Source organism: Typha latifolia, chromosome 11, assembly GCF_019914945.1.
Source record: "Typha latifolia isolate L0001 chromosome 11, TyphaL0001v2, whole genome shotgun sequence".
NCBI lineage: Eukaryota > Viridiplantae > Streptophyta > Magnoliopsida > Poales > Typhaceae > Typha > Typha latifolia.
This window is the reverse complement of record NC_133096.1, coordinates 10,943,010-10,969,713: the sequence shown is the minus strand read 5'-3', so window position 1 is coordinate 10,969,713 and position 26,704 is coordinate 10,943,010. Positions and strand designations below refer to the sequence as shown.

The window sequence follows — 26,704 nt, the reverse complement described above, 5'->3', positions numbered from 1 at the left end:
CAAAATCACATAGATTTTTTGCGCCAAAACGCTCCACCGATCATCTTAAAAAGAGAAAAATATATGTATTAAATAACTAGAAAAAAGATAAGAAAGGTAAAAACATAGCCCGTGGATTGCATGTCCAAACACGACCTGGGCAGCCAGAAATTATAAACTTGGGCTATAATATATTCTCGGCCTTTTGAATGCTTCCACAATTGGGCTTGGACTTGGGCCTCAGCTAACTACCCTGCAGATCGTCCGTCTCGTGTCTGATTTGGGTCACTGGTAGTGGGTGATGGGGTGGGTACTGATGATGGAGGTGGATCGTCTAATTTCTAAATCTAATCCCTTTGTGGCAGTGGCAGTGGCACTGCCGAGTGCCGAGTGCTGAGTGAGTGCCGAGTGAAACTCTAGAATCCCTCGTTCCAATCTGGAAAACCACAACGAGCAGCGGCAGCGAGAGCGAGGGTGTGAGAGAAGTCGATGGAGACAATCCACCGTCTCTTCCCACTGTCGGGCCCCAAAATCCTCCTCGGTAACTCGAAGACTATTCTTCGCCCTCCCCGATGCCCAACCACGGCCCTTCACGAGCTCCCGATCGGATCCCGTGCCGCGGAGGTGAGGCGCTTCTCCAACGGAGGACAGAGAGGCAGCTCCTCGAGGTCGTCGAGGGTCTCCGCCGGCTGGTTCTCGGGCTTTCGGTCTAAGAAGGCAGACCTACCGGAGATCGTCAAGGCGGGGGATCCCGTGCTCCACGAACCCGCCCGAGAAGTCTGCATCAAGGAGATCGGGTCGGAGAAGATAGAGAAGATAATAGAAGATATGATCGCTGTCATGAGGAATGCCCCTGGTGTGGGTTTGGCTGCTCCCCAGATCGGTATCCCGTTAAAGGTTTCGCTTGACTCTCATTCTGCTCACTTGCTTTTTCTTTTTCAGTAGCTTGATGATGGAATATCGTTTATCCCCAATGCGGCCTCTCTGGGTGTATTGGTTGCATAAGATTCGCATGTTATAGCATCCATCAGACGAAAGTTTGAAGATAAGCAAGAGTGTGTTAACGCAAACAATTCATCTATAATGTTATATCACTAATATGTATATTGATAACCATATGATAGAGAATGCTGCTCAAATCAACTTCACTTCCTTTTCCACATCTTCTATGTAATCTTATTAACTTCAAATGACATTTGAGTTTCAGAACTGTGCCATCTTGCCTTGCAACCTTTTCATCTAATGCAAAGGTTTGAAGTTGAGTAGACAGTCTGAAAGACCGACTGCTCTAAAAACTTTTTAACTCCCCAGCCAAACTGTTTAAAAGCTTATTGTTTTTATATTTTATGTTCTATCAGATTCCAATATGAGTTGCTAGCTAAAATGACAAACAATTGAGCTACATTATTGGACATGAAATTTTCTTTGGCTTTCTATGACTCAAAATGGTATAAGAAAGAATTTTCCATAATAAAGGAGGTTATACATTTACAATGTATTGTTGGAATATCCATCACTAACTTTGACCGCCAAGGCTTGGGAAGTCGGTAATCGAATCTGAAAATTGGGTAAACTTCATATGGTCCCATTCAGTAGCTTCGCCATACGGTAATCTGATTTGATTCGCTGGAATTCTAGGTTCTAATCTGGATCAGCAACCTTTAAAACTGTAAGAAAAGCTGCTGTGCAAGATAGGAGAGGATGACCAACAAAGATTAACCTTTTTTATTCAAAATAGAGGTATTTGTCATGAAATTGGATCTTGTAGGTTTTTACTATGCTTCCAGAATATTTAAATGATTTTGTTTAATTTTGAGTCTGTAACTTCGTTTATATTATCCAAAGAACATGGCCAGCTATAACTTTCTCTACTAATTAATATTCAATCATCTCATAGAATATAAAAATCTTTAATTGCAAGCTTCCTAATCTTGTTGATCTTAGTTTTGCAGATTATTGTTCTGGAAGATACTAAGGAATACATCGGTTATGCCCCAAAAAATGAAATTGAAGCACAAGATCGACGCCCCTTTGATCTTCTGGTAAGTATGCCAAAAAGTATGTATTAAAGTATCACTTTTATGTGCTTCACTGCTTCATAAGTTGAATTCTCTCTTTTAATTCTTCCAGATATATCTGTCATTTGTAACTTTTATCTGAGACAGGTCCTTCTGAACCCAACGCTTAAAAAGAGAAGTGACAAAACTGCACTTTTCTTTGAGGGATGCTTGAGGTAATTTGAAAAATTAGCTCCTTTTGTTCCAAGATTTCAGTGGCCCGAATGCAGAACAGTCAAATTGTATAACCACAAATAATTGTTGTTTGATGTTATTCTTTCCAACTTATATTTCTTATCTACCTCAGTTCTTCCTGAAAGTCAATTTTATCCTTCTAGGTTACTTTAATTGCAATTTGAAAAGTTTGTTACTGCCATGTTAAAAGTGTTACTACACCTCTAAGGTTTATTTATCTCTATTATAGTATTCCTCTCACTAAGCTTGATCTTATACTGGAATAAGTTTGCCACATTAACTTCTTTTCTAACAGATAGCTACTATATTCATTCTTATACTTGGCTCTAGTTTGCCCTTGCATATATGACAAAGCAGTGTGAAGCAGATTATCATACTAATCCTCCTATCTCAGTGTTGATGGATTTAGAGCGGTTGTTGAACGGTACCTTGAGGTTGAGGTCTCAGGTTTGGGCCGTGATGGGCGTCCCATCAAGATAGAAGCTAGTGGTTGGCAGGCACGCATTTTACAGCATGAATGCGATCACCTGGATGGCACATTATATGTTGACAAAATGATGCCAAGGACATTCAGGACTGTTCAGAATTTGGATTTGCCTCTACCAACCGGAATTCCCAAATTGGGTGCTCAATAGTTGAAATCTTTTGCTTGCCAAGAGAATATATATGCCGAATCAAGCGTAATCTCATGAAAAGTTCAAGAACATGATTTCAGTCAATGATGGTAGTTTTTCCTCAATGGAGAGGCCTACAGTGGCCTACAGGAGGTTTATGGTACTAGGGGAAGTTCTTGCAAGGTAATCTTTTTCTCATCGACACTTAATAATGTGTTTAATCTATCAGATGCTTAATTTCTACAAATCAAGCCTGTGTTTGTTCCTTTTTGTCTGCATGGATGTCCTCCCTAATATTGTTGTTGCTTTTTTATTCTCATATAGGGGCATTTGGTTTGTTGTAAAGGTAATGAGCAGGAATGTTCCTACATTGTCATCCAAATTGAAGCATCTATAGCCGGTTTTATGTTGGATAGTTGCATTATCACTTGAGTTATTGCAGCCATTTACCAGTGCCCAAAGCTGCTGTTTTGTATGAAAATCTGAATTGAACCTGTTGAAATCATTATTTCAACACTGAGAGTTATAATTCTACACTGGTCAATTTCTTGTGGTGGATGGTGCCAAACGTCTCACAATTGAGGCCTGAAACTAATCTGGATATCCCAAAAGTACTAGTGTTGGCATCTTCATTCTTTTTTCCCATTTGGAGTAATAAATTTTGACAGCATGGGTATGTGTGTGTATCAGTGAAACTGATATAACCACCATGAATGTTGCCACTGATCAATTCTTTGCTGGAGGCATGGTAGGTGATGTAATGGATAGTGATATTAACCGAGTAAGGAATGATAGGAACACAGAAGCAATTTGTGATGAGTCAAATGACAATAGTCTTACAACAAGATTCTGAAGTGGAATTAGAAGTTGATAATGGTAGTTAATAGTTGATTAATATCCTAATTTTGCGCTGATAATTGTATCTACAAATGTTATGGTAATAATTAAAATATTGAACCCCTTATTATACGCTGAAATTTGAAAGAATAAACTGTCCGTATCCCACATGGATTTTGACACGGACTTAAAAAATGAATCAACTAAAGAATTCCTAATCGATAATAATTGGATCAAAATAAAGTTTCTCACCTGGACCAATATAGATTCCAGCCCTCTAAGTCGGATACCACGGTCGACATGTACTTGTGAGCTGGTCTCTCTCTCTCTCTCTCTCTCTCTCTCTCTCTCTCTCTCTCACAGTTGCGCTCCAGCGATCATCTTTACTTGTGGACCAAGGGTTCCGTTCTCCCGCTCGCTCTCTGCCTTCTGTGGAGATTGGAGATCAGTTACTATTTCGTATGCTTGCACTCCTTAATCCCGCTCGGAATTTTAATTATATGTAGGGATCACAGAATGTCATGATCTCCCTTTTAGATCGTCGTGTTTCTATTACTGTTTGATTCGACCACCGGAAGGGAGTTGATTCCCTTTATAGTTGAACAAGGTGGAATAGAAATTAAGATAAGAAACCTAAAGGAACGGTCTTAATCAAATAATCAGAAGGGCGTACTTCCAAATGACGGCGCCCTAATCTCTAAACCCTGCCCCTTTTTTTCTCTTGACGCATTTTCGGCACCCGAACACCTGCTAATATTCATCTATTGATTTCACAGTGATAGTAAGTGGGTCCTGTTCTTTTCATATATTTTCTTGCATTGTTAGAATACCGGACGCTTTATTAGTTTGCCTGGTTCATATGGTTAGGAACTTTTCACATTATTTCTACCAACTGTATGTTGATTTGAATAAGGCTAAGCTGCATAGGTCTTAGCAAACTTCACAGACCACTGATAATTCAGGTTTTTTTGGCTCAATCTAAGCTGACACTCAAAGTGCATTGAAGTCCGTTCGAACGGGGCATTCAAACTAGACTTGCAAAAGGGCGTATGAATGCGCTCGGGCAGTCGTTCGAATGCCCCTACATAGTTTTCCATTTGTGAATCACACCCATAAATACTTTATGATGAGGTTTTAGGGTTAAGAAAGAAGATTAAAAATAGAGGATTTTGTAGGGAGTTTTGAGATAGCACTTTTCTATTATATTTGTGAGAAATTAGTAAAAAATATTTTATTTACATATGTACTAGTGGATTAAATTTTGCATTGTCCGTGTATATAAGCACATTGCTGAACTACGTAAATCTCGTCTTTCGTTCTCTCTTTTTTAATAGTTTGCATAGATTTAAAAATTTTGTTTGTGATTGTCTTGAATAATTAAAAGTTCTCTACATCTAACATCTTGATTATGATTTCTATATGGTATTAATATTAGCTTTATTAATATTTATTTACCCAAATCTATTGCTATTTTATTTGTTCTTGTTTGTGGGTAATTAGGAATAGCTTTGGCGCCCTTTTGGATTATTGCACAACACTTGGCAACTCCCCTCTTTTGATGTTGCTCTTGTCGGATTGGGCTTGTGTGACAGTTGTTGTGGAGAATTAGCATCAGCTTGATATCTGACCACAAAGAATTCAATTTTTTTGGGCCTTCGGCAAATATAATTTGTGTTCTATAGAAGCCTTTTTTGTTAGCTGAAGGCTTTGAGGTTGAGATTTATGATGATGGTTTTTCACATGGATTTTCATGCAATTAACCATTTATACCTTTGAAAAGCTCCTTAATACTTGCATATGGATACGGTGGAAAGTCTATATAGTCTTGGACTGCAAAAGAAAATTCATGTAAAAATACGTCTACAATTACTTGTACGCTATTTCTAACTCTTAATCCATCTGTTATTTCAGTGTTTCTTTGTTTTCCTAGGGGAGCTTTATACAGCGCATCAATTTCTTAAGACCTGTTGTTCTATTTATGTCTTCTTAGTTATCTTACAATTTATCCAAGTTTGAACTTGTCAGGTTGTGAATATTCTGGTCCATCCAAGAACCATATGACAAGCACGGCATGTTTTGTAATTGTCAGTAGGTATGGTATTCCTATATATGAAGCTGAAGTGGGTTCTGCACCTAAGGCATGGCTTGTAATCTTCATCTTCTAGTCTTTTGTCGCTAATTTATGTTGCACTTTTCATTTCTATCAAGACTGACTATTTTTTTATAAATTCCCCTAATCAATGTTCATGAATAACTGCATCAACTAGACTTTCCATGTTATATCGTTTTATGAAGGTATCATGGTTTGCTGGTCAGAAATCATGTTACTGATCTTGCAAGCTTTCTCTGATCCTGCAGCTTGAAGCCTTCCTCTTGCTTGTTTGAGAAAAAGATTCATTTAACACTATCAAGCTTCAATTTCATTCTAATCCTTTTGGTGGTATGTGACAGAAAAGAGAAGTGGGCTTATGAGCACTAATTTATTTTGCATGCGGAGTTAGATATTGTTCAAGATCTTGCATGGACTACAAGTGTCATGTGAGTGTGTTTAGTTGTTTTCTTCTTTTTACTATGAGCCACTTCTACTGTGATGATGATCTTTTCTAAAATAGTTTACATAAGATAGAATCCTAGTCTTCCAGCTTATTTTGTTCATTATTTTTATCGGCCGATTAATTCTTAGTTCCTTGCTTTTCTGCATTTGCAGGTTTCTGGAGGCAGTGGAAAGATTCAATGATCTAGTGCATCTGTTTATGTTACTGCAGATCATATCCTTAAAAATAATCCATTCTATCCATTCTACTACAGATTCTGAACTTGAAGGGCAGATATCATGTTTAGCATGTGAAGAGTCAACTGTTGACGATTAATTAATTACATATTTTCACTGAATTTTTTTGGTTCTGCAGGAAATGTCAGTTATTCTTCCTAATCCATTTATAGTAGCCCAGTAGCCATTTTTTAGTCTAATTACATTTACGACAAGTGGAATTTACATTGTGAGATCTTTATATCGGTTCCTGAGTAGTAGAGGTATGATATGTAAAAATATGTCTAAGCTATGGAAGATGAAAATACTTTTGAAAGTGATAACATTTTTGTGGTTAGTATGTCATATTAGAATACCTATCAAAATCTCCAAAAGAAAGGGTGGTCGGAGAGATCTAGTTGTGTATCTGTAATCAAAATGAAATTGTGAATCATCTCTTTCTCAAGTGTTGGTTATGTGAAAAATATTTTGATGAGGATGAGAAGAGTTAGTGGTATTAGAAGCAATCCAAGCCATGCGAGGCGAGGGGCTTGTTTAGGGGAGATTGTGTATATCAAATAGAAAAAGGAAAATTGGTGGCTCATTTGGGTGGCTGTGCTGATTTAGAGCATCTGGACTGAAATAAATAATAGAATTTTTAACAACCGTTCTAATGAATGAAGAATTTTGCATCATAGAATAACATCTCTATTCCTGTGTGTCGGGCAGGAATGCAAGGGGAAATGACCATAGAAGGAAAAGAAGCTATCTGAGGGGCTTTCGATAACCCAGTTATTCTAGAAGATTGTTAAGGGAGGTGTTCATTTTGAAGGGTTGATAAAGTCTGTTGTATATTTGGATGCAGTGACTACTGAACGTTTTGTTCTCTTATATGCTGGTTTTGTAATATAGATGGATTATCTGTAGGATGTTTGTGATAGACATTGGGTGTCGTTAATATCTGGAGTGTTGTTATTGGTTAGTTGGTTGTTTGGTAGAATGCAGGGGAGACTGTAGTTTGTGTTTAGTTGGTTGTTTGTTTTGGAATGGGAGTCGATGTACTGTGCAGTGGGAAATGGGTGTTTTGTTAATTTATGTGAGGGAGATTAATTTATATGTTTAGAGCTTTAACTTTTTCTTCTTCTTTTTTTCAGTCATGAAACTCATGACAGGGAGCGCTTGGTGAACCTGGATCCCGTGGTCTACCAAAATATATTTGGATCTGAAAAAGGACTGCCTGTACATACGTCAGTTTGCAAGAGCCCTCATGAAATTATTGTAATTTGTAACCTTGTCCATGATGCAAGCATCATGCATTCATGCTATATAAGAATAAACCTGGGAAGCTGTCAGAAAAATCACCAATAAGTTGTAAACTTTTGTGTATTTGTTGTACGAATTCAATTATGTCAAAAGTAATTCGAATTTTATTTGTTGTAACTTTTCCAAAAGCATTTTTGCTAAACCAGAGCGGCATTAAAACTTTAATCAAGAGTCAAGACCCACCCCATCTCTAAATGGGCTCGAAGAAATCTCTTAAAAAGTATATATATATATAGTCCCTATTCCCTACCAACCGAAATCCCCTACCCAATCTGATGAATTCCACGGTGACAGATGACCACCGCACATGCACTGCTCTTTCGACACTTATCTGTTCCTCCCTTAACTTGGACATGGATCATGATGTTAGATTCGTTTCCAAGTTCAAGTTGTAATATATGATTTATCTAATGTAACGGAACGTACTACATTATATATGTGATCGCATTAATGGGAAGTAGTCACAGGCCCGAGACGGAGTCCAGCAGCAAATGCAACATATATAGGTATGAGACGACTGATCACAATTCCGGTGGTTGGCTTGAGGAGTACTCCACGTACGGTTCATATTCCTGGAGAAAGAGGGCAAACCACAAAGAGGAAATCGTTGCCGCACATGGAGATGAATGTAGCAGACGTTGCAGCAGTGCTTGGGGTCAAAGTGATGGAGGCGGACGACATGGCGCGCTTCATGCAGTTGCACGCTGTTTCCGATGCGCCAGGCGAGTTTATGATAGATAGCCTGATCAACCAGTTCAGCTCCAGGAAGATGGCCCATGACATCAAGAAGGCCAGTGGCCAGTGATGCTCTCTCTCTCTCTCTCTCTCTCTCTCTCTCTCTCTAATTGGATTTTGACGCACGCACTTAATTTGCTTTGTTACGATCAGGAGTTCGACAAGGTCTATGGAGCAAAAGTTATTGTATTGTTGTTTAAGACCAAAGTAAGAATTGTAACAAGCTTAGCAGCTTGACGTGAATTAGGAAAATGACATTCAGATTGACCTTAACCTGGTTATAAAAAGACAAGCAATAGATCATTTACAGCTGATGATTTGGCCTTATATATGGGGAAACCCTTTGAATCAAACAAGGGAGAAGTCAGTAGAGATAGATCTCTTTGGGAGTTTGGGGGCCGTTTAGCCTCCTAATTCCTATATCATCAAATCGATATTTGTTTTGAGTCCATTCTTCATCTACTGGTTTTAGATTTGGACCTAATGGGCAGTGTCCGGGGATAAATTTCTCGCAGCACAATTGTTTTAGGTGGGTCTAGTAGTTATTATTAGCTATAACTAAATCGAATTACCCCCACTCGCAAGTCTGACTAACTAAAGAGGAAGGAAGGGGCAAAAGCGAAAAAGGACTACAGTTTAGGAGTCTCTCTTTCTCTACCCTGCTCTCGCTCGCTCTGTTTGTTTTCTGATTTCTCCGATGGCTCCTCCTCCTCCTCCTCCTCCTCCTCCTCCTCCTCCTCCTCCTTCTACCTCCAGGGGATGGACGAGCCGCAGGATCTCGTTCTTGGCTTCTCGCGTTTTCTTTCTTCTCATCATCTTCCAGATTCCTCTCTTCAGGTTAATTATCCTTTTCTCTATTCCCTCTCTCGTAGAACTCAGATCCCAATACCTGTGATTTTAATTGAAGGCATTGAAGAATATTTCCTACTTGTTTTAGGATGTGGCTTGTCTTTATAAGCTAGGTCAACGTAATTTAGTAGTGCAGCATCTTTTTCCCCTAAATTGTTTTGAGGAAAATTGGATGATTTCGCCATAGAAAGAAAAGATCGTAGATCTTCTTCTTATTCTTTTCTCTCTCTCTCTCTCTTTTTGTTGAAGATTCTCTCTGATTTTGGATTATTGATCCATGAACTTTCCTTTGTCCGTTAATCTTACTATAGTTTGTATTTCTCAGGTAAATTATTCGATCCTTCGTTGTGTGGTGTAAGCTGCGACAGTTTTGCTATAATATATATATATTATCTTATGGTAGAGTACATGAGCACAGGTTTATGTAGCTTCCTTAGTCACATACAAATGAACTTTCCTTCGTCCATTAAATGCATACTGATGTAGTTGTGCAGCTATCATCTGTGAAAGGAAAAGGCGATGCTTGCATAAACTTATCTAGCATAACGATACTGATGTGAGTGTTATTTCATAGCAACAAACCTTTAAGATTGTAAATTTCCTGGAACATGGAATTGGATGACATGTGAAATGTAGGTTCATCTTTGATTAGAGATCCTAGCTGTCGTTGGTTGCATTTAGGATATGTGGAACTATGTTACACCTTTTTCAAGTGGTGCTTCTTTTGGAGTTACTTTATTGTTGTGTGAGTTCTATCAAATCTTAAATATTTAGATTTCACTTCCCTTTTTTGATATTTGACCACCTTCATACTTGCAACCTTTTGTGTGACGTAGCTGATCTCTCTCGATTACTTGAATATACAATTTTACTTCTGTCTACCATCTTTCATGTCTATGACCAGTCCCAGACTTTCATATACAAAATTTCATCACTTTAAGGCCCATATTCCTTTCACTTTAACCAATATGTACCATAACCATCGTCAATGTCTATCAGGGATTCCAAATGCTCAAGGTTTCTATATTCGAGCCAACTATTGTCAATACCTTACTGGAATTCTGGTAAATTTATCTGACCTGACAAGTTCTCCATATGATCTAAGATGGAGATATACTAAGTCCTGAAGATACAACATGTATTAGATTACAAATGTTCTCAATGATTTGGCCATTGTTTTTCCATGCCATATTCTATATTTAGGTTTAAATGCTCAATATACTAAGTCCTGAAGATATCAACTATTTTTTTCCAGCCAAATTCCTTACTTATTGGAATTTCTACCCTTGTTAATGAGTCATTGCTCTCTTCTAGGGGGTTACCAGACAGAAGTGTGATCATTAGAAAGGAAGATTGACTAAACTCTGATCTAGCTCTAAGAATGATTCTGTAACTTAAATGGCAGTAGCGAAGATAGCATCTTGCAAGTTCTTTTTGGTTGCTGATTAGAAATTTTGGCTACAAAACTGAATTTCATACCACCAAATCTATGATAATCACTCATATCAAATTCCATTTTTGTCTCATTCAGGGTCCCATGCAGATCAGGAATGTGTACAACACCAATACAAGTAACATCTTCTCAGCTGATTGCAAGTGAAATATTCCCACCATTTGTCGTGAAGGCTCTCCTCTATCCTGGATCTATAGTGAGCAGTCTCGCTACAAGCATGACTTTTCCAAGCTGGAATAACCTATTTGACATGTACAACCTGACGGAAGCCAAAAATGCTTCAGCAGTAGTTGATCTCCAGCGTCTTGAGGTCTTAACGTGCTATTTTAATGACAAATATTTATTGATGGATTTTACCTAAAGCTATGAAGCTGACTTTGTCTGCCGGTCACCAGATCCTTGCAGGAAGCTACTTCTGCGTTGCGGGAGCGCTGGTCGGTCTCATAAATCCAGGGAGGATGACCTTGTTTGGGACCCTTTTGATTGTTTGGGGCCTTGTGAAAGAAGGGATTTTTGGAAAACCAGTAAACACAGATTCAGCAAAAGCTGTTTATGTTTACCCAACTATTTTGGTTGCACTGGTTTGTGCATTCTCATCTATAACGTATAACATTAAGAAGGCAGCTAGAAGTACTCAACCTGTTTCTATTGCTAAACCACTGAAAAGTTCTGCCAAGTCAAAGCTGAAGTAGTTGAGGAGACAGATATTAGTTGGTTCTTTCTTCTTCCGCCCTTTTGTTGTTGGAAAGTGTTTGGATGACTTATCATGTGTGCCGTGGCACATGCAATCTATGTAACATAGTTCTGGCAACTTAAATTCGGTTTCTATCCAGGTAAACATTACAGTCGAAGTATCTTTTCTTTCAATGATGAGAATGTGGCATCCTTGGGAGGTGACTTCCTTTGCAATGCAGGCCGCCGTCCGCTTTTCTGAAGGCAAAATGAATATCAGATTGAGCACTACTATGTATCTTTAGAATAATCTTCATGATGACAATGATTTGCATTACTTGCAAAAGAAGTGAAAAAACTTTAATCTATAGCGTTTGATGGCTACATAAATTTTGTTGATATTATACATGGGTTAATTGCAATGTTTTATGTGTTTGAATTGTTCCTAGGAGTAATATTAGATGTAGTAAAAAAATTTCTCAAAAATATTAGATGTAGAAAAACTAGTCTAACCCGCATAGGGATTGCTTCAGTTTTTTTCTCTCAGGTTTAGGTTATAATTTGCATCTGACCTAATACTTCTCCTTTTCTTCATTTGAACTAATTCTTAAGAAATGCAGCAGTGAGTGCTCTAATTCTTTATATATGCAGGCAGAGACATTTTGAGTGCTCACTGCCGGGCAAGAAGAGGGCATCATTTATGATCATGGCCTACTCATCAAAGTGAACTTTATTTAGCTTATTCTGATCTAGAGGGTTCTTCGGAGTTCCTACTATTGATCACACAGTACGTGCTAGTCGTAGTCGTAATATTTTTGTTGAGAAAGTGGAACCCGCCCAGTTAATTTTATTCAAGTGCTGCTCATAGTTGTAGTTAATTAATATTTTTCTCTCCCTTTCTTTTTTTTTTATTTAAGAAAACTTATCTTTCATCTTTCGCTTGTATATTCACAGGGACTATACTTTTTATTGCTTGTTATTAATTTTATTCAAGTCCCTTTCACAGGGACTATAGGCTGTTGAGTTAGGGAATAGACGATCGAGTTTAGCAGGCAATGACGCTAAAAATGACAAGTTTCGGAAAAGAAAAAATATATATATATAACTCTACGTTCAATCATGCAATCCTACCCTTGTCCAGCAACACGGCAGCAGCCAAGCATGTGGCCTTCCTTTATATTTCTTAGCTAGGCCAGCTTTGGGCACTTTGTATCAGCCTTTACCATGTGGATTTTTTTGTCTGATTAGAAATGGCTTCGTTGTCGACAGACTTCTTTTGAAAAAAGTAAAAAGTAAAAAGAAAAAAGAAGGAAGAAGGAAATGGCTACGTGACATCATTGTTGGAGCATTTCTCTTCTGGAAGGAAAAGCTAGTGGCCCGTCATGTGATTCAGAATTATGGATCGCATCGATATGGCAAATGATGGATAAGGAGCACAATTAATGCCAAAAGTTAATAATGTGGGAGGGTAGAATAATTTCGCACTACTGTTACCCATTTTTCCTCCTTGGAGAACCCGATACGATGTGATGTCGGAGCAAATGACAGATAAATCTACGTGTGTTGGAAAGAGTCGTGTCGTGCTGAGGCAAGGTAAGGTGATAAGCAGAGAAGAAGTAAAGTGAGTTAGAGCTGGTTCTTTTCTCTTCCACACTTCTCTTGCTTGGCTTTTTCCTATATGATCGAGATTACTCTCTCAGGTGAGGCGTCAACTAGAAAGTTCCCAAAGCAAGGAGGCAACTTCTTGGTTGCATCCTTTCCAGTGTCCATCCTCTCACTCCCCCCAACGAAAGAAAGGGGTAATTTTTTAATAATTAAAAAAACATAACTTGGTGATGGATTCGTTTTTGTTTGCTTCCACATTTAATCCTTGTTAGGTTCTATAGTGTCGGGTTAATTTGGCTGCTGGTGATTGGTGGTGCTGGTGGTTGTATTGTCCTATCTGAAAATTTGAAGAATAATTATGTTGTTATCGGGTAGACTTCGGTGGTAGGTTATATGTAGCAAATGATTGAGATTACTTCTTTCTGCTCTCCTTCCTCTTCCTCCTCCTCCTCTTTAAGAAGTTAATAATTTTGGAAACCTCAGGGAAGGTGCTTTATCAGCAAAAGGGGTTGGGTGAGTTTCTTCTTTCTCACTGTCAGAGCTGATAATTTAATGAAGTAAAAGTATTGCTGCCATCTTGATAGCTCAGAAGATATTAAAGATCCAGTGCAAGCTAGTAGAGAACCAGAGTTGTTAAACCACTATAAAAGAAGAGATGAAGTAGGTGGACGATGTTTGACGGAAGCAAAACGATGTCTTACAACACATTGAATTACCAGGTACACTTTGTGGATGTAGTAAATAGAAATCAGAGACGCCGTAAATCTGGGCCTTCTCGTTCTTTTTTTAATGCAAAAGCATCGCCATCTCTTCTCAAGACTGAGGGGAACGGCAATCTCTCTGAATCAAAGAATTTTGAAGCGACTTCCTCTACAGCAGGAAGTGGATTTGATAGCCCTGTCCTCAGTTCACCAAATGCAATTGGTGTTATAGGAGGGGTATCGGCTGTTTCCACTCTCAGTTTCTTGGAGAAGCTTGTCAAGGGTACTTCTCTAGATGGAGAAGAAACTCTTCCTTTGATTGTTTGCAGTGATCCATGTTTGAATAGAGAGCTTTTGCTCCACGAAAGAAGTTTTCTTCCATACCCTACCTCAATAAATAACAATATCCAGTACAATCATACTTCAATTGTGGGGAATTTAAGGCAGAAGAGACTCTTTATGGAGAGATCTGGAGCTCGTTGCGTTGTTATGCCATGTCACATATCACATGCATGGCATGAGGAGATTTCTGAGGAATGTTCTGTACCATTCCTTAATGTTGGTGACTGTGTAGCTAAGGAAATCAGAGCAGCAAATTTCAGGCCAATTGAAGCTGGAAGTAATGTGCGGATAGGAGTTCTAACCACAGATACAACGCTAACCTCCAGAATTTATCAAGAGAAATTGCAGAGCCAGGTAACTGATGAGAATTCCTCATTTATTTTTCAACTTGTTTCCATTTATTGTTCTCAGCTTCAATTAGAATCCGGATAAACTTGACCATCCCCCCCTCTTTTAGATCAGTGAAGTACCACAAGTTTTGATGATTCATTTGGTTAGTTCATACAATACCGTGTGATTCTCATCCCATGTGTGAATGATCTTGCCAAGAAGGCTGCTGAAAAATGATGGATGGAAAAAATAAAATAAAGTAGTATCTTATCTTCATGAAATCTAAGATAGAAGATCATAACCCTGCAATTTCTCACAGAAATTGCATATAGAAGTATCATGATCTAAACCAATTTGGCAAAAAACGAAAACAAAGAATGTTAGTATATAACATCATACCAGTCCTGAATGTACTTAAAACTAAATTAGAATTATGTAGTTCACTACCTTAGGATAGCACAAACCTCTTTTTTTTTTTTTAAATTTTAATATCTGCCAATCTATGGTGAGCCTCTGCTGAACAGTGAAACCTGAATTGAAAAAAAGACCATTACTTCTTTAAGGGTTAGGTCACATGAGAGGAAATTAGAATAATTTATTTTAAAATGCCGTAAGAAGGACCAGACAGACAGAAATGTATAAAGAAAATAGAGTCCAATGAAAAATACAAGTAGGACTTGGGAGATTGGTTGCAAAATGTTCTTTGGCTGCTGCCCGATCATTCAATTGCATGTCTTATAGAATTGTAGAACTGGTCCTAGCCATATCTCTTCTGAGCCTTTATGAGTGGCATCATTCTCAATCTTGTTTAAAATAGTATCCCTCATTCTCTACTGCCATGCAAGTGATATAACATGCATTCTCTGAAGTGGTATCATTTAACTTTACTACCGGATTTGGTGAAAGACTAGGAGAAACTGATATACCTAAACTCCGTGTCCATGATACGGTGCTGCAGGGATTTGACGTAATCTATCCGGATAAAGCAACCATGGAACACACTGTTGTACCGGCTGTCAGTGCGTTTAGAAGAAATGACATGGAGGGTGCGAGGAATCTTTTGAGGATAGCACTCCAAGTTCTTCTACTGAAGGCTGTTAACACTATAGTCCTTGCCTCTGATGATATGAATGGACTCTTACCTCAGGATGATCCGCTTGTTAAGAAATGCATCGACCCTATGGATTCTTTGGTCAGAGAGACAATAAAATGGGCGAGATCATTAAAAGAAAGTGAAGAAGACTAAAGGTTGCACAGTGTACATCTTGTATTCATCTTATAGTTCTCTGTTGAATTGTGTATATCTATTAATGATGACAGAGTATGGTGAAATTCTGTAGGTTACAGACATTTAGGGCTATGTAATTATCAAATTCTCCAGGCCTTGATTTATTCTCTTCTTAATTTCTGTCGGTGAACTGAATATTTAATAAAAGCTTACCATCCATGATACTCGAAGACTTCCTCTTTTGCGCTAAGAAGAGTTAGTGCGATGATATTGTTACTGGAAAAATTATAGAAGCAAAGGGAAACTGCTGAAGAGAAACTGTGCAGCGACAAACTAAACTATTTGAAGCTTTCAGGAAAGGAAACTGCTGAACAATTGATATCTTTCAACATTTTACAATGAGCTACACTAAAACCTTTCATTGGTTTTAATGATTATAGTAATAAGAGAGGACTGCCAATCCACTCTACGATTCTATACGATCTCACCCGTTACTCAGTTGCACATTCTTATTTGTAAGAATTCAAGACAACATCACTCGAAGTGAAAGCCTGCAGTAGTGTTTCTAAAGAGATTCTGTGCGTTACAAATTGCTAAATTAACCAGAAACTTTAATTTTTGTTGTAACCAAAGGGGTGAAGAAAGGCGGAAGTAATCTCAAACACACAAAAGAGTCCAAATAGAATAACAATAGATTATGAAAAACCAAATATTAGCAAAGACCAAATAAAAAATTCACAATCAAAATGCTATAAGTAGAGAACTACTAATCATCTATTATCCACCCAAGATAACCGCAAGTAGGAATACCAAATACATACAAACAACAAGAAAAGAGAGAACAAGATACGGGTTTTCTATGGTTTGGCGATGTGTCTATATTTACGGGCAATACAAAGCTTTGATCCACTAGTAGAGATATAAATATTAGTGTTTTTTTCAAGCCTTAAATCTCTTTTAAATACAATAAAGATATGATTTCTCAAAAACCCTTTCCTCTTGCTACAAAACCCTCTCTCCTCTATCGCTCTTAACCCTAAAAATCATTATAATTGTGTATATAGGTGTAACTTATGGAATAGAAAACTCGCGGAACAGTCGAAACGATTGTTTGAGCATGTTCGAACGCCCTTTTATAAGTCTAAATTCGAACGTTAGCCAAGGGTTTGAAACCCCCTTTTGAATTGAGCCAAATAAAACAACAGTTTCAACTCTCTTTTCCGTTATGATGGAATTAAGAAGGATTTTCCGGCACTTTCATTTTTCTATCACAAATTGTTCACCTTTGGCCAAAGATGGACCAAACTCAGAGCAAGAAACCTGATCACCCATCTGTATTGATACATCAAAGCCTTATTCCATGAACATAGTATACATTTCCTCTGTATGTAAGAGTCTTTTCTTCAGCACCTAGACACCACAAATGGCCATGCAACTCCAACGCCGCACCAACAGCTGCTGTTTCCCACACAAACTTAAAGATTCCTAGAGCTCTGCCCAGCTGCTTCACTCCATTCCGCACCATACGTTCATCATCCGAAGGCAATACCTTTCCAATGCACAAGCTAAAATTTCGACCACTTCCATGAAGAGCTCCACAAACCTCTACTTCGATATCCCTAACAGTCCCATACAGATAATAAAGCAGCAATGTGAACAAACATTTGGAAGAGTGACCTAGGCTCTTGGATAGCTTCTTCTGAACAAGACAGTCTTGTCTTTGCGCCTCCTTGTAACTGATATTTTTCTCGATCAAGATATCTCTGATCTGGTATAGCCCTTCCTTCATTGACTCAATCTTGGAGGCGTGGTATGCCAATCCTTCCTCTTTGCTTATGCATTTTGAAAGGTCCACAAACATCTCCAGTACTTCCTCCCATTTACGTGACAGCTGTGGCTCCTCCACCTTCTTCATAGGTGTTGGTCGCATCCATGAAGGTGAATCTGATACAGAAACACTGGCTGTCTCGGCAAAAAATTGGATGCAAGTGGAGGCAATCTGCTCAGCCATTCGAAATGTCCGGGACTTGCACTTGACAGAGTCCATTTCATACTTGAGATCTCTAAGTACCTCCTCAAGTGCTCCCCTCCAAATGTGGTGCTGTGTAGCTTGCGGACAGACTGTTAGCCTGACAGAACTCCTCTGCTGAGCAGAGATGTTGAGCAAGTTACAGATTTTGGTAAGAGAATTCAAGGTCACAGTGTTCCAGTCAGTTGGCTTGCTAAAACAAGCACCGGATACGGATCGTGTTCTCTCTATATTGTTCCAGTAAGAATGATATCGTATCGGAGATGCAATGAAGGGTTTTACAAGTGAATTGAAGGTCTGCATCTGGCTGGCAATATGATCGCCTGCAATGATTGAGCCATCGTAGGTGTGTGTTAGCCTTCCGTTGATCTGTTCCACATTTTGCAGCACGTGGGACAGTTTGATTAGCCTAGCATAGGCAACTTTGTACCATTCTGGTGGCAGCAAATCTTGTACAAGTGCTTTCGCCTGGGATGAGATTCCTGTCCTGAAATGCCTACTACACCTTTCTCGCAGTATGTTTGGGTGGGAGACAAGGGTTGATATGGTCCTGTGATGCATTTGTTAGAAATTGGTGATCAAGATCCGCCTGTCAGCTAAATGATATCAGAGTGTCAGGTCGAGCAGCTTCAAAGGGGCATTTCGTCAAGCATTTGGTTTGCAGGAATTTCGGAACGAAGAAATAGGTGTATACCCACTCCGATACGTGGGTATATAATAAGAGAGCAACAACCTTGAGGCTAAGAGCAATTGGAGTATATGTTCGTCAAATCTGACGGAAAATAGTTGTAGTAGCACATGTGACGACGTGACTGATTAAATAAAAGTGGACGATCAAAGATTCTCTGGAAGAGGCGCAGAAAGCATATAACCAACAGCCTCAGATATAAACTCCAGCGCTGATGCGACGGCAGAGGGTTTGTTAGTTCGTCACAAGGGCCATGGCCTAGGAGTTAGGAGTTAGAGGGCTTTGCAGGCTGGGCTACGGCTACGGCTACGGCTACGCCCAGAACTTGTCGAGCCGGGTTCTGGTCTACTAACTCGAAGAGCACCAACGTCCAACTATAACGAGTTATCCACTATTTCCAACTTGTAGTCAGTCCTACAGAAAAAAGCTTGGTGTAAATCTCCATCACTCCATGTACATGGAATATTCCTCCTCATCAAAACTTGATATAACTAACTCCTGTAGTTATAAAAGGAGTTTGTTTATGTGGAACTATGTCTATAAGACACATCCGAGGAGCTTACACTAGTTGACAGAAACAAAAGGAGGCTGCTTACCTGTGGCTGTGGGCTGTGAGATCGAATGGCCACAGCAAGCATGTGGTCCCCTCGCATATATAGAAAGGAAGAGTAAAAAAAATTAAAATTTGAAAAAAAAATTGTTTTTTTTTTTATCGAGATGCTGGTAGAAAGAATATGTGGATGCTTTGATTATTAGCATTCAACGGATTAAAAGATCGGTAAAAGGGAAAAGATTTAAAAAAAAAAAAAAGAATTTGTTAGTGATGCCGTTATGTTATAATAAATTCCTATTGCTTGCTTACGGTATCTCTTTTTCAGGCATCACGCATTCCAATCCCAAGATAACGTCACAATTAGATTATGTATAATAATTTTATAAAATTTCTGCAACATTACATTAATCCAATGGAACTTAATTAATTTATAAATTATGTATTTGATACTTATGTAATTAATCCTTGTCAGTATTATATAGATTGCAGAGAAAGAATTAATGTAGTATGAGGATTGAGGAATCTGCTCTGCATGCTTTTCTATTGCTAGCTCTATAACCTGCAACGTGAAAAGGTTTGGAGGCTCTGATCACTGGAAATAATAGTCTGTTAGTTTGCTTCACCTTCTCTAACTCTTGTTGGGTGAGTGATTGCATGCATCTTTAAGCATTGCGGATTCTCTCCTTTAATAGGGTTTTGATGCCAGAGTAGAGCATAGCAATCATTAATTCTCCCATCGAAATCCACTTTTCCAAGTAAAAGTAGGTCATAATGGCTGTTCGAATCTTATCTACTGGGTTTGTCTCTCTCTCTCTCTCTCTCTCTCTCTCTCTCTTGTATCCCTAGCAGTCACCTTCTGGGAACATTACATTAACTGAGTACATTCATTGGACCCCAAGCCATGACGGAGGGCCGCGTAAGCTCGCGGAATTGGAGTTTGAGAGGGGAGACATCAAAAGGACGCTAATTAGAATTTATTATACTGACCAACACGTAGAGCAGTAGAGGAGATTCCACCAAAGTTGTCGGCTATTCCACAAATGGGATATATATATATATATATGAACAGCCTATAAGAATATGTCATTAAAATTTATCACTCAATAACAACTTAATATATAAATAAATAAAAAAGAGAGATACGATAATTATTTTAATAAGTCTCTCGTTTTGCTAAAAGTACACCAAATAATAATAAAAATATAATATGAAACATTAAAATAAAATACAAGTGCTCATATATACAACCAAGAGGGGGAGAAGATAAGCCATCTGGCACACACAAATAGAGTGAGCACAATATAGGTCTAAATATCTTCAACAAAGTTGATCTTGCTAAGAATACAATTACAAAAGGGTCAAAGTCATGTGGCTCCTTTAAAGCCACATGAAAACCACATAAACACCCGACAAATCTTATAGAAAAAAATAAAAATAAATAAATAATACTTTGCACTATGCTGAAATATAGGCAAAACATCTTTTCGAAATAATTTTAAAGATCGCCATTGCGGCTTTGGGAGGATCCATAACATGAGGCGTTGAACATATTTCTACACATCTTGTCTATTCGCATCTTAAAAAATTTTGTCTTGAGAGTCACTGTGATACTAACAATAATCTAATGAATTATTGATATTTGGAACTTATAGGGAAGGGGTACATCGAAGGGGAGTTGAGCAAAATCATTATAGATAGAGTCGTAGGGTCCCGCAGGTGACAAATAAATATCTTGTAACTATTATATTTATATTAGTATTTGATTGAATCTTAAATATCTTTTGTGTGTGATTGCTTGGCTTTACGATTTATTATTTCGCATTGGAACATTTTTTAAACAGTGGTATGCTCAGTTATTTATATTTATCTCTCTCTATACATATATATATATATATATATATACTGTCATTGAGCTCCCAGGGGGCGGCTGATAATAAAGTACAATTTGGGAGGATAACTTGTCCGTATCTATCTCCATAATCATAAAGCCATTTTCTGTTGGTTAAGATTATGGAATAAAAGTGGTAGGATAGGAGATCTTCTCCTATACATATCCATAACAGTTCTAGTACACATAAAAAAAAGAGATGGTTATTGAGGCGATCGATACATCAGGTAAAGTATAGTATAGTATATTATGTGCTATTCCGTAAGGAACCGAGATGCTGAAGAAAAGAAGTTTCCATGTTAAATCCCTTGGTCAATGTTGCTGCATGCCTCTTAGGAGCTAGAAATAAAAAAAGGACTTGCACGGTATGAGCCCATGTCTCCGTCAATATGAATTAATTTGCAGTTTATTCAGAATTCAACCTGGAATTCAACAGGGAATTAAGATTGTAAGTCGCTATGAATTAATCATGAAAAGTACTTAGAAGAGGAATGAATGGGCAATAGAAAAAAAAGGATTGGAGGTACCCACCGTATCTCCTTGGCGCATTGCAGCGGAAGCATTCTGTACGACTCGCGAAATTGTGCTCGTTGCATTCCAAGCTACAGAAGTTAATATATCATATCAATGCATGGTGTGTAGTAGTAGTAGTAGCAGCAGCAGCAGCAGGAGTAGTAGTAGTAGTAGAATTAATATATATGTGTATGTATGTATGTATGTATGTATGTAGATGTACCTGGAACAGATCCAATCCCCGGATTTCCAACCGGCTGTTGGGTGGCCAGACAATTGGAAACCCCAAGATTGTGTGACGGCGGAGTCGTTTTTTGTTGCAGCGCACTTGAAGCAATTGGGGCGGCTGGCATAGTTGTGGACGCCACAGGAGCAGTACCAATCCCCGGGTTTGACGTCCCAACCCCCGCCACTTATACTGCCGTACTCGCTCCTCCTCTCCACCCCGAGCTTCGCTTCCCCACAACGCTGGCACGACTCCCTCTTGCAGAAGTTGAGGTATTCGCAAGACCGGCAGTTCCAGTCTCCGGGCTTCCTGCTGCTCATCTTCCACAAGGACAAGAGATATCACTAACTGACTACTTGGGATGGAGTTGGGACTTAGATAGCTAATTATTTGAGTGATTGGCTTTCGATCTCGATCGATGGTTCCATGGTGTTGTTTTGGGCTGGCGTGGGCTTTTTATACCCACGCTGGATGTGGGCCGATCGATTGATCGATTGATGTACTCACTAAGGTGGGCCTGCTGCATTCGTAGAATATCGAATCAAAGTGTATGGGTGTGTGTGCGTGTGTGTGTGTGATGGAATTGAGAAGCTCACTAGCTAGCTAGCTGGGCATGCATATGATTAATTAAAAAAAAATTCACACGCTAAAGAGTCCCATTCTATCTATCTAACTAGCTACATCCGTCCATATATCCTCGGCTTTATGTGATTCCCACTAAAAAGGACGGACTTTGAAAATATAAGGAAGGCCTTACTTGGGGATGGATCATCAGCAACCTAACGTGAGCAAGATGCTCCAATGATCGTGTCCACCCACATATATATACATACATATACATATACATACGTATATATATATATATATATGCATGGATAATTAATTATGGTGATTTGATGGCTGATCAACAATTGATTTAAAACCTTAATATCTCACATTATGTGTAGGTATATTGCCGAGTTGTTTGAAAGAATATTCTAACTTAAACTTATGTAAGTTGCATGCATCACATTGGTGTGAATCATGCATTTAGATACCTAATTAGAGTCCACGGTAGAGGAACGAACGTTTATCTTAGCGGCCTTAGCTTTTGGTTGGTAGTCTAGATTAATTACACAGTATCAAGTCATGAAACACACAACTTACTAATAAAATATACAGGAAAGCGTATATATATATATATATATGTATGTATGTATATTTTCATTTCATGCATAGAGATACTTTAGAAAGAAGCTAGCAGCCAGGTTCTTTACTTCTTTTGGTGGGTCAACAATATATAAAGCTCTTTATGGTCAGATTCTAAGATAAATGTAAATGGTACTCTCAATTGGCACATGAAACTCGAGTTACTCAATTAAGCTGAGGTAGTTGATTGGATCATCATGTACGTACGAGGCAATTTAAGCATCTCAAGTTTTTGAACATGCATATATATATATATATATATACACACACACACACGTGTGCTCAAACTTTAGATGCCATGCACTTGTGCGTGGATGGCGATCGATAGGATCCACCTTCCCCGAATAGCTCGGTGGTGGAGCTAGTAGAGATATAAAGCATTGCAACCTATGTACTACTGGTTATAATTACACATGCATCTTAATTATTATATATGTTGATGTGGGCTCGCCATGCATCGTGGCTTTCGCATATAATTAATTAATTAAGGAGACCTTCTTCACATCACATCGGATAAGAAGGAACCGCATCATCCCATGCCCCACTACTACAGTCTACAAATCTATTCTCGATCCATCACCACCAGGACACATAATCTATTTTCGACTTACAACCTTCGACAAGATCAGGCCCACCTACTTCATTTCACTCTTTTTCTTTTCCCCATTTCATTTATTCCCGGCCCCCTCCAATCTTTGTACCTTTGCTCGCGTTACTTTCCTGCATTAAATTTAGCCCACTGAGGAACGCCTGTTAGCTGTATATAGATATAGATATATAGATATATATACCTTAGATTTCTTTTGTCTAAAGAGCATAATTAATCACATGAATTCACCTAGGAGTGTCGACGTTGGAGGCCGACGCATGCATGCTGAATTGCTGATGACGTTACTGTATAGGATTTGAAAGCATAAGCCAACTCTCTTCCTGTGCGACTGGGCTCTAATATTGAGAATGCTTGATAAGCCCAATGTTGGCCCAATTAAGTCGGGGGTGAAACTTAAGGATACTGATATATAACTTGATTTGGTGATCATGGACTTGGTATGGGCCTCGGCCCATGCATGGAAAAAGTTAAAGTGGGAATATGAAATCATATGGGCACTAATTAACACATCCTTTTACTCAACCCAAGCACGTTCATTTGTACTGCTTAATTAAAAGCATTGTCGACATGCTCATGACCTCGTCTAAACTTCTCGTCATCGATGTCGAAAGGTAATTTTAATTCACTAAGTGGTCCAGATCTATGGATCAAAATTCAAAATGCTTAATTAATTAACCCATAAAACACTTGGAAAACCATCTCCGAAATTTATAAGAAAGAGTCCTTGGGGTCGCCGTTTCCCAGTGTAACAGTACAATCAATTGGGTCAATAACCATGTTAGATCTTATGTGCGAACTTTGACCGAGTCACTAATCCATCAATAACTTAATTAGTCGGTAGATGAAAAGTTGGCCAGGGCCTAGTCAGTCTAACACGAGCAATTAATTTGATTCATTCATTGACCGCTGGTAAAATAGAGAAGAAAAAATTATAATCAAGGGGCTCGGCCCCGGGGAAAACAATGGGAACTTAATACCTAGCTTTCATTATTATTATTTCTATAATTACATAATTAGTCGATTTTAAATCATAATGGTACGGTGAGGTTAGTTGGCCAACTTTGGATATAATGTGCTGATCACGTGAAGTTACTGTGACTATTTTATATAATTAACTAGTCAGCTTAATTAATGAAACTACTTGAGGCAATTAATGCGTGTTAAAGCGACCGATGTGCAGTGAGTATTAATAATAGAAAAGATAAAAAAGCATCAGCACGAGACAGCAAGCATAAGTAAACACGACCGGAACTGCCATGTATTATTATACTAAAAACTTAATTTACATACTAGAGCGCTCTCTCTGGCTCGCTCGCTCGCTCTCGCTCTCTTACTAGCTAGATGATGAGATCGATCTCATTACTTAGCATTTTGGAATAATAATAATAGATGGATGGATGGATGGATCGATCTTCCTTCACTCATAGATATTTCTCAGTAATTGATATTAATTGTTGCCTCGGCGAGCAGCAGCCTCAAAGGAGTTCTTTCTGGCGGAGGCCAACACCGTCTTGTCCGCAACGACAAAGTACGCCAATCCCGCAGCTGCGCATACAAATACGTATGTAAAATAATTAACCACTTACAAAGCATATCAAAACGAAATTGGTAATAGTAGTACTATTAGTAATTAATTGATGGATTATGTAACGCACATCGTTAATTTGTTTAATCTACTGACCTGTGGAGATTATCACGGCTTGAGCTCTGAGATCGATGTTGGATCTTGCCCATGGCAGCATCTTAACGCTCGCCAACTAATTGAAACCAAAAGCTAGCATTAATCAGATGCAATTGGGAGCATCACTAATTCTACCAGAAAGAAATGGAAGTGAAATATAAATTAATGAATGAATGCTTACCGTGGGAATAGCAGTCGCAACAGTAGCTATGACGGCTGCTTTTGCTCCGGCCAGGACTCCCTCTGCCATTCATACATATAACAAATTAAACAGCATCACACGCAGGAGATCGATCGATAATCAAATGTAATTAATGAACAGAAAGTAAGTAAGTTTCATTAAGGTGTATGCATGCAGTATATGTGGTACCATGGGAACAGCGCTTTGCCATTGCCAGCTTCTGATCCAGAGAGGCACCAGTGACTGAGGCCATCCTTCTTCTTCTTCTTCTTTTTTGTTGAACTACTAGTATAGAAGACAAAGGAGAGATGTGCGCGACTGCAGAAGCTTGCTACTAGTTTTCAAAAGGCTTTAGTTGGTTCGCTTGTGAAGTATGGAAGTGGAGATGGGTAGATATATATAGGGATGGGGGGAGATGGGCAACAGAGTAGAAAGCAAAAGCAGCTGATGGTTTTTGTTTAGAATCCTTGGCCTGGAGAGAGATGGGTAGTCGCTTGTTTTCTCCCGGAGTCCTGTGGAGGTTGACACCACTGATAATATACTTTCCAAAAGACCCCTCAACACGACACAAATTACAATTTGCACTAATACATAATTACTGCTATAAATGGCCAGTGGTTCTTATCCATCTTACATTAATAAACTTATTCAGGTGGAAAAATTACTTTACGGTGGTGAAACCAACTTAAATTAACCACGTGTACTGTTTATTTGTCAAAGCAACTATGGAGGTTTCCTTTGTTTATTTTCAAATCCAGTTGTTGTTTTTGATTCTATCCCACTAATCAATTTCAAGCTAAGCTCTTGCCCACAATGTCATTGGTGGTGATATTGGTATTTCCGTAAATCTCAGTGTAAGTGACGTGCTACAGTCTTGGAAGGGGGACCATTTAACTTCTTTTTATTATTATTAGGTCCTCCACTTTATCCAACCCACCGACGGTTTTGGATCGGAGTTCTATAGAAAACGGTGGGTGCTCGCCACGTAACCGTCCTCATGCGTCAACACGTGTATACCAGCAGCACGTCCGTACAGTAGCACCCAGGAAAGCAGCTAGAGTTGTTGGGTTGGGGCTAGCTAATGGTATTTTGCTCCAGGGGGGATTGATAACCGGATAAGGCATCCCATCCATCACTCGTACAATGGCCCTGCCATCGACCTCCATTGCCGCCTCGAGATGTACGAGTTGTTTAGAAAGGTTTATTAAAAGTATGCCTAGTCACTAGTCTGAGAGGATGAATGAAGTCCCCAAAAACGAAACGAACGGCAGATACAATGAACCGAATCGGGTAACACCCGAGCCGAACTAATTTAGATATCAAGTGGATTAAATTACCAGCGATGGGATGAGACCCAGAGATAAGGGCATAATTAATATTTATTGTTTCTTTTTCATATGTTACACCGGGGAGTGCAGACTGTAGACTACTGAAAAGTTGGAGTTAGAAGAAACAAGTGTCCAACGGGCTTCGGTTAA

At 38.7% G+C, this 26,704-nt stretch overlaps 6 protein-coding genes and 1 long non-coding RNA gene across 12 annotated transcripts; 4 read left to right on the top strand and 3 right to left on the bottom strand.

The window, feature by feature from the left end:
* The first annotated feature begins 282 nt into the window (after positions 1 to 282).
* Positions 283 to 3,477, top strand: LOC140797988 (peptide deformylase 1A, chloroplastic). Of its 2 annotated transcripts, XM_073151705.1 has the most exons (5): positions 283 to 876; positions 1,932 to 2,021; positions 2,145 to 2,212; positions 2,626 to 3,028; positions 3,170 to 3,477. In XM_073151705.1, the coding sequence occupies exons 1-4, from the start codon at positions 469 to 471 to the stop codon at positions 2,864 to 2,866; spliced, it is 807 nt and encodes a 268-aa protein (XP_073007806.1). In that variant the 5' UTR covers positions 283 to 468; the 3' UTR covers positions 2,867 to 3,028; positions 3,170 to 3,477. The 2 variants fall into 2 exon arrangements, with proteins under 2 accessions (XP_073007806.1, XP_073007807.1); XM_073151706.1 differs by lacking the exon at positions 2,145 to 2,212 and having other exon boundaries at positions 300 to 876; positions 1,924 to 2,021.
* A 683-nt stretch (positions 3,478 to 4,160) lies between these two features.
* On the top strand, positions 4,161 to 7,859 carry LOC140797989 (uncharacterized). The gene is made up of 2 exons (XR_012110755.1): positions 4,161 to 6,220; positions 6,390 to 7,859. It is a non-coding gene; the product is annotated as an uncharacterized lncRNA (long non-coding RNA).
* Positions 7,860 to 9,070: 1,211 nt separating this feature from the next.
* On the top strand, positions 9,071 to 11,853 carry LOC140797421 (uncharacterized). Of its 2 annotated transcripts, none has more exons than XM_073150839.1 (3): positions 9,071 to 9,326; positions 10,870 to 11,101; positions 11,187 to 11,853. In XM_073150839.1, exons 1-3 carry the CDS (start codon positions 9,187 to 9,189, stop codon positions 11,481 to 11,483), a joined length of 669 nt encoding a protein of 222 aa, XP_073006940.1. In that variant the 5' UTR covers positions 9,071 to 9,186; the 3' UTR covers positions 11,484 to 11,853. The 2 variants fall into 2 exon arrangements, with proteins under 2 accessions (XP_073006940.1, XP_073006941.1); XM_073150840.1 differs by lacking the exon at positions 9,071 to 9,326 and adding an exon at positions 10,235 to 10,402.
* Positions 11,854 to 12,920: 1,067 nt separating this feature from the next.
* On the top strand, positions 12,921 to 15,899 carry LOC140797420 (uncharacterized). Of its 4 annotated transcripts, XM_073150837.1 has the most exons (4): positions 12,921 to 13,056; positions 13,164 to 13,262; positions 13,552 to 14,465; positions 15,400 to 15,899. In XM_073150837.1, exons 3-4 carry the CDS (start codon positions 13,740 to 13,742, stop codon positions 15,685 to 15,687), a joined length of 1,014 nt encoding a protein of 337 aa, XP_073006938.1. In that variant the 5' UTR covers positions 12,921 to 13,056; positions 13,164 to 13,262; positions 13,552 to 13,739; the 3' UTR covers positions 15,688 to 15,899. The 4 variants fall into 4 exon arrangements, with proteins under 4 accessions (XP_073006938.1, XP_073006937.1, XP_073006939.1 ...); XM_073150836.1 differs by having other exon boundaries at positions 13,044 to 13,262; XM_073150838.1 differs by lacking the exons at positions 12,921 to 13,056; positions 13,164 to 13,262 and adding an exon at positions 13,350 to 13,452.
* Positions 15,900 to 16,978: 1,079 nt separating this feature from the next.
* LOC140797897 (uncharacterized) lies at positions 16,979 to 18,914 on the bottom strand. The gene has a single exon (XM_073151588.1). The coding sequence runs from the start codon at positions 18,257 to 18,259 to the stop codon at positions 17,015 to 17,017; it is 1,245 nt and encodes a 414-aa protein (XP_073007689.1). The 5' UTR covers positions 18,260 to 18,914; the 3' UTR covers positions 16,979 to 17,014.
* A 2,047-nt stretch (positions 18,915 to 20,961) lies between these two features.
* LOC140798062 (RNA-binding protein involved in heterochromatin assembly dri1-like) lies at positions 20,962 to 21,994 on the bottom strand. The gene is made up of 3 exons (XM_073151793.1): positions 21,564 to 21,994; positions 21,359 to 21,429; positions 20,962 to 21,249 (listed from the first exon to the last, which is right to left on the bottom strand). Exons 1-3 carry the CDS (start codon positions 21,884 to 21,886, stop codon positions 21,245 to 21,247), a joined length of 399 nt encoding a protein of 132 aa, XP_073007894.1. The 5' UTR covers positions 21,887 to 21,994; the 3' UTR covers positions 20,962 to 21,244.
* Positions 21,995 to 24,596: 2,602 nt separating this feature from the next.
* LOC140797778 (early nodulin-93-like) lies at positions 24,597 to 25,732 on the bottom strand. Its single transcript, XM_073151427.1, has 4 exons — positions 25,416 to 25,732; positions 25,227 to 25,288; positions 25,046 to 25,121; positions 24,597 to 24,909 (listed from the first exon to the last, which is right to left on the bottom strand). The coding sequence occupies exons 1-4, from the start codon at positions 25,477 to 25,479 to the stop codon at positions 24,812 to 24,814; spliced, it is 300 nt and encodes a 99-aa protein (XP_073007528.1). The 5' UTR covers positions 25,480 to 25,732; the 3' UTR covers positions 24,597 to 24,811.
* Between the last annotated feature and the right edge of the window lie 972 nt (positions 25,733 to 26,704).